This window comes from Bos grunniens, chromosome 19, assembly GCF_055505025.1.
Source record: "Bos grunniens cultivar Pamir isolate PY7600 chromosome 19, Bosgru_T2T1.0, whole genome shotgun sequence".
Classification (NCBI taxonomy): Eukaryota; Metazoa; Chordata; class Mammalia; order Artiodactyla; family Bovidae; genus Bos; species Bos grunniens.
Genome location: NC_141183.1, coordinates 9,682,498 through 9,695,947, shown reverse-complemented (window position 1 = coordinate 9,695,947; position 13,450 = coordinate 9,682,498). Strand labels below are relative to the sequence as shown.

Sequence of the window (13,450 nt, the reverse complement as noted above, 5' to 3'; positions counted from 1 at the left end):
GCATTCTCCAGGCAAAAGTACTGGAGTGGGTTGCCATGCTGTCCTCCAAGGATCTTCCCGACCCAGGGGCTGGACTTGCATCCCCTGCATTGGCAGGCGGGTTCTTCACCACTGTGCCACCGACGAAGCCCTCACTGGAGAATAGCTGGTTAACAGTGCTGTGTCTCAGTGTCCAGCACAGCGATTCAGTTATGCATATACATGTATCTGTTCCTTTTCGAATTCTTTTCCCATTTAGGTTATCACAGAGTATTGAGAGGAGTTCCCTGTGCTATACAGTAGGTCCCTACTGGTTGTCTGTCTTTTTTTAAAATAGATAATGCCTTGATTTTAATTTTTTTAATCTCTTGGCCGCACTGTGTGGCATGCAGGATCTTAGTTCCCTGACCAGGGATCGAACCCATGCCCTCTGCAGTGGAAGCACGGAGTCCCAATCACTGGGCCGCCAGGGAGGTCTCCCTGGTTCTCTCTCTTAAATACAGCAGTGTGTGCCTGTCAACCCCAAACTCCCAACGCATCCCTCCCTCCCCACCCACCGTGACCTTAAGTTCCTTCTCTAAGTCTGTGTTAGTTCTTTGTGCTCTTGAATGAACTTCAGAATCTGTCAAATCCTCCTCTCTTCAGATAGAAAACTCTCAGACTACACGTAGGCTTGAATCTACCCTGTGAGCTCCTCCGGGGAGGATTCCCCTCCTGGCAGCAGTGTCTGGCGTCCCTGCCCGGGACCGAGCCCTGTCTTGTCATGTATGTTGTTTAGATTACATCTTAGTAAGATAATGTAAATGTCTGTATCCTGACTGTACTTAATCTATCTCTCACAGAGGGTGGAGTAGGGGGAGAATCTTTGGAGCCACAGGCTCCATCACAACCACCCCCAAAGGGAGAGAATCCATCAAAGCCTCTAGATACTTTTTTTTTTTTTTTTTTTGCAATTCACTGAATTCAAGTGTCTTGTGCTCGAGTGACCTGACTGAACAATGCTGCTGCTAAGTCGCTTCTGTCGTGTCTGACTCTGTGCGACCCCACAGACAGCAGCCCACCAGGTTCCTCTGTCCCGGGGATTCTCCAGGCAAGGACTGAACAATAAGTGGAGTCAGCTCAGAAAGCTGCACTGTCCCCTGATAAATATCACTTAGCACAGACCCAAGAACGCAGGTTACTTTTCCCAGAAGATAATGATAAGCATTTCCGGTCAGGGTGTTGCAAGAAAAATTGACAAAAAACGAGCCAGGGTACTTTTACGATAACAGGATACAGAAGCAGCTTAAACTTAAACCAGAAAGGGCCATCGATTTCTGTGGGGATTAACGCTTCAAGTCTCGGGATTTGCAGAGTCAGTCTCTTGTCAGCACCCCAACTGTTGGTCATTCTCTGTCAAGAATGTCTACCAAGATCAGACTGGTCTGCCCCAAGCCTCTGTCAGCAACCTCTGGCCCTCTCAAGGACTCCCATGCAACTCCCAAGCCATTCTCAGCCCACCCCGAATTCAAGACTGGAGCTTCTTGGGTTTCTGCCTCCACTCTTTGTAGGGTGGTCCCCCAGTGCCTCCTGTGTCTTGTTTCATCCTGTTATGAGTGGAATTTCCTCTGCTGTATCTTTGTCCGTGTAAGCTACGTTGGGCTTCCCTGGTGGCTCAGTAGTAAAGAATCTGCCTGCCAATGAGGGAGACCTGGGTTCGGTCCCTGGATCAGGAAGATCCCCTGGAGAAGGAAATGGCAACCCACCCCAGGATTCTTGCCTGGGAGACTGCATGGACAGCAGAGCCTGGTGGGCTACAGTCTTTGGGGTTCAAAGAGTCAGACAAGACTTAGTGATTAAACAACAACAAGTAAGCTAGGTTACTCTGCAGTAACAAACAGCCCTAAAACACAAAATCTTTGTGTAGTTAACCACAGACATGTAGTTTTCGTTCATGCCAAGTCCACACTCCAGTTCCAGGCAAACCTTCAGCTCAGTGCGTGTGTCCACACCCGCCGAGGTAGGTAGAGGGAACTGTGGGCTCAGCGTTGGCAACTCAGGGCCTCTGCCCCCAAGTGACAGGTGTCATCCTCATTCCATTGGTTGGGGCAACTTTTGTGGCCTCAGCAAGACATGGGACAGAACAAGATCCTGGTGAGCAGTGACAAAGCCCATGTTTTGCCAACATCTCTCTTAACTGCTGACTTTTAAGTTGAATCGGTCATGGTAGAACTGGGGTTCTTTTTGCCCCCTGTATCCGGTCACTTTACCAAGCTCTGTCCTTAGTGCTGGAGACTCCTCATTGGATTGTTCCGTCCGAGAGCAATGCCAGGAAGGTGGCACGGGTGCCTTCCTGAACCGTCCCCAGTAGAGGAGTCAGTGGGCGTTTTCCCACCTCAGGTCAACACCAGCATCGACGACTGGAAGGCCACCAAGTGGAAGAGCATCAACGTGGAGCAGATGGACATAGACTGTAAGAAGTTCGCCAAGGACGTGAGGTCCCTGGACAAGGAGATGAAGAGCTGGGATGCTTTCGTGGGGCTGGACAACACCGTGAAGAACATGATCACATCCCTGCGTGCCGTGAGCGAGCTGCAGAACCCCGCTATCCGGGACCGCCACTGGCAGCAGCTCATGCAGGCCACCCAGGTACCACACTGACGCAGGGGCGGAGGGCAACGCTCCTCGGGAACTCGCTGCGGGCGTGGGGGGCTGACGCTGGCAAAGCTGGCTTCACGCATGCGCACCCCAGACCATCACACAGGGCTCCGGGCTCAGGGTGGCCCCAAGCTGGGTTAGAGGCTCTGCTGTCGCCACCTTGATTTCCTTAATTAATAACTTTTGCACACGGGATCCCATCATTTTCATTTTGTACCAGGCCCTGCAAATTATGCAGCCAGTACTGGTTGTAGCATGAACGGTGAATGTCCACGGGGCTCAGGAAGTTTGGGGTGGAGGAATAGTCACAGGTCCCCCCATGTACCCCAGGAGCACAGGGTCCTAGCACCAAAATTTTCCCAGGGATGTTCCCAAGTGAGGAGTGGGAGGGGCACTGGCCTTGACACTCACTGAAGGCGAATAGCACCATCTCCACTGTCAGCAAACATTGAACAAAACTCTATGGAACGGCTACTCTGCAGAGGCCCCCCCGTAGATGTCAAGGAAGCAGAGAGGTTGAGGGCACGGGCCCTGCTCTCAGGGCAGTAGCGGAAGAAAGAACACAGGCCATGGTGTTTGGGAGGCCGAGTTGGGTGCTCAGTGGCAGTTCTAGGAGCGCAGAGGAGGTAGCCACCTCCCTGGTTAGGGAAGCATGGGACCAGCATCAGGAGCACGTGGGGTGTGGCCTGGACTTTGGGGAGGGGAGGGGAGAAACAGGTGAGCAGAAGGGATTGTCTCGAGTACTGAGGCCACTGGCCAGCAGGCTCATGTACCCCATCCAGGGCCTGGGAGAGACCCCCGGGCAGTGATCAACAAATAACAGAAACGTCCCAGAAATTGGGCACCACTGAGGACTTGTTGAGACCTGGGGAGGTATTTTCCCAACCGTGATTGAGAAACACTCAATTCCATCAGTTGGTCAAACCAGTTTTTGTGGCAGGCTTGGAATCCAGGCTTGGAAATGTCTATGTGACAGCGAGAAAGATTGAAGACTGGGTGACACCATGCAAATACCTGCTATTGTTACCAGAGTAACAGTACCTGTAACGCAGCCACACCTGATACTAACCCGGCAGCTTCCCCAGATGGATCAGGTCCTGCAGCTGCGGTCACAAAGCCCCACATGATGGGGGTCTTGAAACCACAGAAATGTATACTTTTGTGGCCCTGGAGGCCAGAAACTGGAAGTCAAGGAGTCAGTAGAGCCATGATCCCTCCGACATCTAGGGGAGGACCCTCCCCTGCCTCTCCCAGCTTCCAGTGGTCCCAGGCGGCTCTTGGCTTGTGGCCACGTCTGACGCATCCTTGCCTCCGCGGTCACATGGCCTCCTCTGCATTTCAAACCTCCCTCTCCTCTCTGTGATGAAAACACCTGCCATCAGGTTTAGACTCTGTGCAGTTGACCCGAGATGATTTCATCTCAAGATCCTTAACAGCTGCAAAGACTCTATTTCTGAGTAAAGTCACATTCTGAAGTCCAGATGAACATGAGTTTGCGAGGACACTCTTCAACCCACTACTGGTGGGCTCTGTTGCTACCAGTTTTACAGGGAGGAGAGGCCTGGAGGAGTGTCTGCCCAAGTCACGGAGCTCCCAACACCCGCTTCGTGGCCTGGGTTCCTCCCTCGCCAGCCTCTACGTGAAGGACAAAGGTGTCCCTCAACTGGAGAACATGTGACCGAATGTGAAATGTGCCTATTGTTTTCCTCTGCAGGTGAAATTTGAAATGTCAGATGAGACCACCCTGGCAGATTTACTCCAGCTGAACCTGCACAAATACGAGGATGAGGTCCGAAACATTGTCGACAAGGCCGTGAAGGAGTCTGGGATGGAGAAGGTATCCTTTGTTGAGAGTGAAGTGTATTTTATACGGGACGATGCTGAAACCGACCCCCCAGCCTGACGCCTGTCGAATGTGCTGACGTAGGGTTGACACTAACGCGCCACCGGTTGACGCCTGACTGAACTCTCCTCTCTTTCCATGAAGCACCCTCGTGTGTGGTCTGTCCTGCCTCAGCCTCAGCCTTCTGAGAAGCTGAATGGGGCCGGGGCGGGGTGGGCAGTGGTCAGGAGGGCTGGCCATCAGCTGGTACCTAGGGCCATTCCAGGACACAGGAAAATGCTGGAGGAGTCCTTTGCAGTTCAAACCTCTCTCCTCACCTGTTTTTTGAGTTTGAATGGTCACAGTTGGGCTTGCTTTCTTTTTTTAACAGCTTTATTGAGCTATAAATCACATACCCATTCACCCATTTAAAGTGTGCAGTTCAATGGCTTTTAGCATATTTATAGAAATGTGCAGCCATCACATGTTAGAATTAGTCAATTTTAGGACATTTTCATCTCCTCAAAAAAGGGATGAAACCCAGACCCTTTAGCTAGTATCTCCCGTCTTCTCACACCTCCCCCCATCCCAGCTCTAACCTACTGCTTCTATAGGTTCGCCTTTTCTGTGCATTTCATATACATGTAAACATAATAATGTCGGCTTTTGTGTCTGACTTCTTTCACTGAGCATGTTTTTAAGTTTCCTTCGTGTTGTAGCACGTGTCCATACGTCATTCTTTTTTATAGCCAAATAATATTTCATTACATGAACACTCCACATTTTGTCCACCCATTCACCCACCGAGGGACATTGGGGTTGCTTCCATCGTTGGCCACTGTGAATAATGTTGGCATGAACATTTTGGCTTTCTGAGAGCAGGGCCTCCTTCCACGTCCCAGGAAACTCTGGGTCCTCGTCAGTGATTCTTGCCAGACTCTCGCTGACCCGGTTCCTGTTCCTCCGAAAGGTGCTGAAAGCCCTGGACAGCACGTGGTCCACCATGGAGTTTGAGCACGAGCCGCACCCACGGACGGGCACCATGATGCTCAAGTCAGACGAGGTGCTGGTGGAGACGCTGGAGGACAACCAGGTGCAGCTTCAGAACCTGATGATGTCCAAGTACCTGTCCCACTTCCTGAAGGAGGTGACCAGCTGGCAGCAGAAGCTGTCCACGGCGGACTCAGTCATCTCCATCTGGTTTGAGGTCCAGAGAACCTGGAGCCACCTGGAGAGCATTTTCATTGGTTCCGAAGATATCCGGGCCCAGCTGCCGGAGGATTCCAAGCGCTTTGATGACATCGACATCGAGTTCAAGGTGAGCACAGCTCTCTGGCTCCTGCCTGGGCACTTTTGGAAATGGCTCCCTTGGTGCAAACAGGGCTTGTGGTGCCATGGCGGTCCCTCTCTCCTCCCAGGCCCTGATGGAAGACGCGGTGAAAACACCCAATGTGGTTGAAGCCACCAACAAACCTGGCCTCTATGACAAACTTGAGGACCTGAAGAAGAGGTGGGTCCCATACCTGTCCAGACGAGGGGCTTCACCGTGGCAGAAACCCGAGTCATGCGCCTCCCCCGCTACCCCGCTGGCCAGGCCAGGAAAGCCCCAGGTTGTGGGTTAACACATCCCCTCCCTGGAAGCACCTGCCACTTCCTGCCACCCTAGCTACAGAGCCTGCCTTCGGCCTCAGAGGAAGCCACGATGGCAGAGATTCAACTGTAGCCCCTCCTGCCTGGCGATGTCCACAAGTGCGGGGGCTGGCTGAGAAAGAGCGTGTCCGCTTGGAAGATTTGAATCAAACTGGGGCTGGGAATGGCCTGGGCGTCTCCAGGGTCGTCCGTCCAGTGCGTGGAAGGATGGGCTGGCAGAGACCTTCTGTCGAGCAGGACTCAGCAGCCTCGTTCCCTGCCCCCAGGTTGGCTGTGTGCGAAAAGGCCTTGGCCGAATATTTAGAGACGAAAAGACTGGCTTTCCCCAGGTTCTACTTTGTCTCTTCAGCTGACCTCCTGGACATTCTCTCCAATGGAAATGACCCCGTGGAGGTAGGCGGGTCCCTGATGGTCCGAAGGGACGCCAGGCCCCATGTCCGGGTGGCCCCGGGATGTTGGAGGAGTGTCTGAGAGGTGGTCCACACCAGAAACTGCCCAGGGGCCGGGCCGTGACAGAAGGACCCGGGACCGCTCTCAGAGCCCGCCCTGAGCGCCCTGAGCGCCATCATTGTGCTCTGGAGAATGGGAGAGATGCCCGTTTCTAAGACACATGCTGCTTATCCTGCCAAACCCCAGACACCGGGAGGAAAAGGTCCCGCGAGGCTCCTCTTCTAAAAGAGAGAAGGGCGAGCATCCGGGCAAAGGGAGGGGACCGTGTTTTATTCTAATCATGGGGTTGCAGACGCACGGTATGGGAGCCCCAGGGCGGCCCACGGTTTAGGTTATGAGCATCTGACTTAGGGGCATAGGCCCCGTGCCCCCTGGGTCAGAACCTTCTCAGGGAAGAGAAGAAACAGACATTCAGAAGATTCTGCCGAGCAGCGCTTGCTGTTTGCTTTGTTGGTGAAGTGTGTTTAATCAGCATCCCAGAGGCGGGTGGTCGGGGAGGGGGGAGAATAAGTTAAAAAAAAATGATGCTTAAGACCACCCAAGGGAGACCCAGGCCATGGGCATCCACCTGTGAGCCCCTGGGTTGCAAAATCCAACGTCCTCCCCCTCCGACCCTGAAATCCAGGTGAGCCGCCATCTGTCCAAGCTCTTCGACAGCCTGTGTAAACTGAAGTTCCGCCTGGACGCCAGTGGGAAGCCGCTCAAGTTCGGCCTGGGCATGTATAGCAAGGAGGACGAGTATGTGGACTTTGACCAGGAGTGCAACCTCTCGGGGCAGGTGCGAGCCGCCGCGGGACGCGCAGAGCACTGCCCTGGGGATGGTGGTGCCCTGTGACCGGGACCGCGTGGCCAGACAGGCTGTCAGCAGCAGCCCGTGGCCAGCCCTCTCTCCTCTTCCCTCAGCCTTGCAGAACAAATGATTAAGGGACGTCTTTATAGGAGTCCCTGCACAGCCTTACCTATGCAGTCTGAGGTGACCCGTGAAAAGAAAGGAAGGAGAAAGGAGGGAGGGGGAAAGGGAGGGAGAGAACAGATTTATTAATGCCCTTAAATCCTCATCGTTTTATTATTATTAATGCCAAGGGGGCCACTTTGGAGGGTGCCTTGCACACCTGCCAAGGTCTCATCCCTGTTCAGCACGATGGGCTTTACAGCTTCCATATTTAGCAGAGGGCTCCTCTTACCCTGGGCAGCCCAGCCCCAGTCCCACCTCCCCAGCCCAGGAGGCTTCTCCCTTCTGCTGACAGCAAGCTTCCTGGCTGCCCTCTCCCCCATCTTTTTGCCCAAGTATTATTCAAGCATCCAAATCAATTCTTACATTTTGCCTAAGCAAAATGTAATTTGGAGGTAAATTGGCTTGGGGCATTAAAAATCTCACGCGAGAAAACTCAAGCTCCAACAAGTTGAATTCGGAGTGCCTGGCCGGACAGGGTGACGCAGGATCCATTCATCGGTTTGTTCAGACACTTCCCACACTTAACCACTTACAGACATAACCACTGAACTACAGCCTGCACTGTGCTCCTATCAATAGCTTAAAAGAAAAACCAACCTGATTATCCCATTCAGGTATTTTCCCCCTGGTGGCAGTTAGTTGAAGGTTTGTATTTCAAAATACACGCAAGCGTCATCAGCCAGTTTGTCCGCGTGACAAAGAATGCCCTTGAGGACAAGTGGGGCTCTGCTGGTCAGAATCCGCCTGGGACAGGGGGCAGCAGGGCCCGGGGGACAGATGCCCTGTCCCGGAACATCAGCACTACTTCGTGGGCTCAGACACTGTCTTCTCTAGCTTTTTCTCTCGTTCCCTATCCCTTCTGTGTTTAGACACAGTGATTGCACACGAAAGCCCAATGCAACTAGTTTTGTGGGTACAGCGAGGCTTGCTGAACACATTTTTCCAGCAGGGCATTCTTACCGCTCAGAAAACCTGGGCATTTCTACCCCTGGAATGATGATACGGATGAGGACAAGTGGTAATTGATTTTGTAAACGTCAGAGCAAGTCATCGGATGAGACATGCTCACCCTCTCTGGTCCCCGTGGCTCCGTCCCCAGGTAGAGGTCTGGCTGAACCGGGTGCTGGACAGGATGTGTGCCACGCTCCGCCACGAGATCCCCGAAGCTGTGGTGACCTATGAGGAGAAGCCAAGGGAGCAGTGGATCTTTGACTACCCCGCCCAGGTCCGAGCTGGGTGGACGGGGCAGCTCTGAAATGCGGGGAGGGGTGGATGGAGCTCACCCGTCCTGGGTTAGCCACAGTCCGGTGGCGAAGAGCCACCTTAACTGGTGTGAACTCTTCCGTCGGACAGAAAAAGGTGCTCACGTGGCGGGTACTGGGGCCCCCCTCTGTTTCCAGATCGCGCTCACGTGCACCCAAATCTGGTGGGCCACCGAGGTGGGCTTGGCGTTTGCCAGGCTGGAGGAAGGCTACGAAAATGCCATCAAAGATTACAACAAGAAGCAGGTGTGTCCCGCCCACCCCGTGTCTGTCCTAAGCACCTTGCTCTGTGAGGTCCTGGCTCGTGCCCCTGCCATTTCTCTGAGTCAAAAGCAGCCAAATATTGGCAACAGCTGTTCTGCCCAGGAGTAACTGCTTCAGAAATACATGACTTTAATTCTCTATTTCGATTTGATTTTTTGACAGATTCTTGGTTAGAAATTTAGAAACCAAAGATAATGTTTAAAATGAAAGATATAACCCTGTCAACAGATTCTTAGCTAACCTAGTGTACATATAATCAGTTCCTAGGCAAAAATACACAACTATCCAAGTGGCTTTAAAATCCTGTTTTCACTTACTGTCTGCCATCTCTCATGACATCAGATCTTCATTGACACCATTTTTAGTGACTTCTTGATATTCCATGGGGGAGGGGCAGTTCCCGAGTGCCCAGGGGGACCCGCCCAGCCCGGAGGCCACCCCTGAGGCCACCCGGGGAGCCGTGTGCGAGGGAGGCATGTTTGCTCCCGCAGATCAGCCAGCTCAACGCGCTCATCACCCTGCTCATTGGAAACCTCAATGCAGGGGACAGAATGAAGATCATGACCATCTGTACCATCGATGTCCACGCCCGGGACGTGGTGGCCAAGATGATCACCGCCAAGGCATGGGTGCCAGGAGGGGCCAGGAACCAGGGTGGGGGCCTGGGGCTCAGGACTCCAGCCCACATCCCCCACCCCAGTCACTGCTTCTTCCTCAGCGGGGCGGGGGGACACTTCTCCAGGCAGCGGCTACCCCGTTCTGCACCCCTAATCTCACCCCTGGTGAGCCACTGGACGAGCAGCCCAATCAGAAGTGCCCCTGGTTCAGCAGTGGGGGCGGTGTTAGGCTTGATGGGGGCACCTGGGGAGGGGCGGGGTGCTGGAAGCACCCCGGGGTCAGGGACCGCTTGGAGGTAAGCCAGCCTGCTCCCCCCGCAGGTGGAGAGCTCCCAGGCCTTCACCTGGCAGTCCCAGCTGCGGCACCGCTGGGACGAGGAGAAGAAGCACTGCTTTGCCAACATCTGTGATGCCCAGATCCAGTACTCATATGAGTACCTGGGCAACACCCCGCGGCTGGTCATCACCCCACTCACGGACAGGTGAGGGCCCCGGCCGCCTTCCCGCCTGGCCGCGAACAACGCAGGGGAGGGAATCGCACCCTTTCTCTGGGCTCTTCCCCACGTGTCCTTGCACCGTCAGACCCAAATGTCCCCTGCTGAGGCTGACGGATGCGGGCGTCTGGGCTGGGGGACCTGCGTTCAGGTTCAGTTCTGCTACCTGCCAGGCACCCAGCCTTGGAGCCGAGACCTTATTCCTTCATTCTGACCTTGGCTGTTTGGCCTTAGGGGTGTTGCTTAGCCTTTCTGAGGGCCTGTAAAATGGGGATGATGTTTTATAAATCCTCAGCAGCTTGTCGAGGGTCAAGTGAATCACGTGACACCAAAAAGCACTCAGACCAGATCCCCAGCACCTGTGATGCGGCTGTTCCATTGGACGGGCAACATAACGTTCCTTCCCGCCCCTGTACCCCTAGTGCCATGGCTGGTTCAGCCCTCACGTAGTGTCTGCTCCAGCGGGACGGCGTTTGCTCCTTGGTGACAACACAAGCCCTCCTTTGCCCCTTTGAGCTCCCTTTGGTGCCACCTTGGGGCTCAGGGGCTGTCACCGACCCACAGTAAAAGAAAGTGGGCAGCCCTGGGGTTGCCACCCACAGGGTGATTGGACGTCCCTTACAGATGCTACATAACCTTGACCCAGTCCCTCCATCTGATCATGGGCGGAGCTCCTGCTGGCCCCGCCGGGACTGGCAAGACCGAGACGACCAAGGACCTGGGCAGAGCCCTGGGCACCATGGTCTATGTCTTCAACTGCTCCGAGCAGATGGACTACAAGGTACCCACCCCACGTCCAGGGGGCCTGGAGTCCCCTCCCCCAGGAGGCCGCAGCCAACACTCCCCAGGTGACCGCTGGGCGGGTGGACACTGCTGGCTGGCCTCTTGGGCATGACCAGCCTATCTGGTGGAGGATCCCAGGGTGGACAAGCTGCTGCTGCTGCTGCTAAGTCGCTTCAGTCGTGTCCAACTCTGTGCGACCCCAGAGATGGAACACCCGGCTCCAAACATCCTTCCCTGCTAGGGAGGCAACCCCTCCCAACCTACATCCCAAGCTTGTCCCAGCAACTGGGGGTACCAGAGAGAGTGAGAGCCTCCGAGGGGGCAGGGTGTGGGGGGTGGCCCCTGCGGAGGGGCCAGGTCCCTGCGGTCAAAGGCTTTGTGGCACAGCCACAGTTCTTAAAGGGCCCAGGAAAGAAGACCGTGGAGGTCAGGTCAAAGCAGCCTCTGGTGCGAAGGGTTGGGAGCCACTGAGGTCATGAACATGGCCTCCTGGGGCCTCCCCGCCCCATCCCCATGGGATCCCCACAGTCCAGGAGACCCCATCTTGAGGCTGAGGGTGGGGACAGCTGCCCCCTCTGACTGTGAAGGCCACAGCCCACACCAACCTCCTGGGTTTTAGAGAAGTGAAATCTGAAGCTGGATCCTCCTAGAAGGAATCCTGTGTGTAAACACTGAAGAATCATCCCTTTTATCTTTCAAGGGCCTGAGTCCATCTCCTCCACCTTAGAGGGAAGGCCCCTCCTTGTGTGCTAGTGGAAAATGCCAGGGTGAATTTTACACAAACGGCCTTATCTGAGTCCAGGCAAAGCCTTCAGTGCAGGGAGGACCTGGGCTCTTCCTGGCACCCGGCCCCATGTTGACTCTTGCAGGGAGGGGACGGCCTGCCTCTAGCCTCCCGGGGACCCCAAAGTTCCCAAGCCTGACCCCCAACCTGGGCAGGAGCTGACAGGGCAAGCGGGGGCCCCTGGCAGGACTCCCCAGTGCCCACTTCTCCCCGCCACCTTTCCTAGTCCTGCGGAAACATCTACAAGGGCCTGGCCCAGACCGGAGCCTGGGGCTGCTTCGACGAGTTTAATCGGATCTCTGTGGAGGTCTTGTCCGTGATTGCTGTACAGGTAGGGCCCCCGTGCGGCCTCTGGGTCACCTTCGGGAACTCGCTGCCCTCCCGCATCGGGGCTTGTCAGCTTCCCGGTATGGTCAGGTCAGCCTGAGTGGGGGTATGGCACAGAGGTGAGCGGGACCCCAGCCCTGTCCTTCGGGGGCCCGCAGTCTGGTGGGGCACACAGAAGGGTCAGACACAGCAAACTTGTCACTGAATGCAGATTGGGGGATAGTCAGTTTTGCCTAGGGTCCAGGACAGAGGGCTTCGTTTCAGTTCCCAATGGAGCTGGGCATTGAAGTATGCATAGGAGCTTGTCCATTAGACAAGAGTGCTGGGAGAAAGGGAGGAAGTGTGCCCAGGTATTTGGGGAATACCCGTGATGGAGTGCACGACTGCCTGGTTCTGGGCTCTATTTAAACTCTCCATGCCTCCATTGTCTAATCTGTAGAATGCGTTTGCTGGCAGGATTAGGGGTGAGTGCAGGTAGCTGGCCTCCTCCACCGCTGTTTCCCTCTTGGTGTAGACAAAGAACTATCCCCAAGCCCTGAGACCAGAGGCCAGTAAGGCAAAAGGAAGATGGGGCAGTCAGCGCCCCCTGGACTCTCTGGCAGTGCTGACTGCCACCTTGGGGACCCCTCAACCCCCAAAGTCAGTGCACAGACCCTGGGAAAATTGTGCAGAGCTCTGTGAACTGAAGTAGAGGAGCAAGAACTGGAATAGAACATCAGGAGACGCTCCACGTGGTGGGGGGGGACGGGGGGGGCCCCCCCTCCAGGCCCCCCCTCCAGGCCCCCCCCTCCAGGCCCCGCCCTGTTGGGGTGAGAGCTGCACGCATCGCAGACCAGTCTGGCAGGAAAATCCTGGACTTTGCTTGGGAGCCCCAGACTCGGAGCAGGTCTTAACTGTGGGTACAGGGCGCCCTCCCGTGGGGGCTTGGAGGTTTGCAGCTGCTCAGCGGGCACTAAGGGTCAAAGGCAGAGCTAGTAGTCCCAGAATTCAGATTTCACCCAATGCCGAGTATCTGATGTGGGGATGGCTACCAATCAGCCCTCCCACGGGTCACTGCTGGAGCAGGAACAGACTCACAAAATGGCTAGGGGGCGGAACGTCACTCGATAACGAGGATTAGCCTCAACCTGGAGGAACCCCCAGGGCGTCTCGCTGAGTGACCAAAACCCATCTGAGATTACATACTGTACCATCCTACTTACTAAGGTTCATGAAAGAGAGAATCACAGAAATGGGAGCAGATGACTGATTGCAGGGGATCAGGGGAGGGTGGGGTGGCAGAGGGGTGGGGGTGGCTGTCAAGGGTGACTCCACCTGAGGTCACGGAAATGTCCGTCATCTCCAGGTCGCTGTCCTGGTGGTGATGCCGCACCGCGGTCACCACTGGGGGGCGCTGGGGAGGGACCCATGGGATCCCCTCTTTTTC

At 55.1% G+C, this 13,450-nt stretch overlaps 1 protein-coding gene across 1 annotated transcript in view; it reads left to right on the top strand.

Moving 5' to 3' along the window:
• Positions 1-13,450, top strand: part of DNAH17 (dynein axonemal heavy chain 17) — a 96,848-nt gene that overhangs the window by 35,805 nt on the left and 47,593 nt on the right. Inside the window, exons 26-37 of the mRNA XM_086356430.1 lie at positions 2,359-2,607; positions 4,331-4,453; positions 5,409-5,756; positions 5,857-5,948; positions 6,355-6,481; positions 7,164-7,316; positions 8,593-8,718; positions 8,894-9,001; positions 9,511-9,648; positions 9,958-10,118; positions 10,755-10,911; positions 11,924-12,028. Of these exons, the coding sequence (XP_086212556.1) occupies positions 2,359-2,607; positions 4,331-4,453; positions 5,409-5,756; positions 5,857-5,948; positions 6,355-6,481; positions 7,164-7,316; positions 8,593-8,718; positions 8,894-9,001; positions 9,511-9,648; positions 9,958-10,118; positions 10,755-10,911; positions 11,924-12,028 (1,887 nt within the window). The remainder of the gene's footprint in view (positions 1-2,358; positions 2,608-4,330; positions 4,454-5,408; positions 5,757-5,856; positions 5,949-6,354; positions 6,482-7,163; positions 7,317-8,592; positions 8,719-8,893; positions 9,002-9,510; positions 9,649-9,957; positions 10,119-10,754; positions 10,912-11,923; positions 12,029-13,450) is intronic.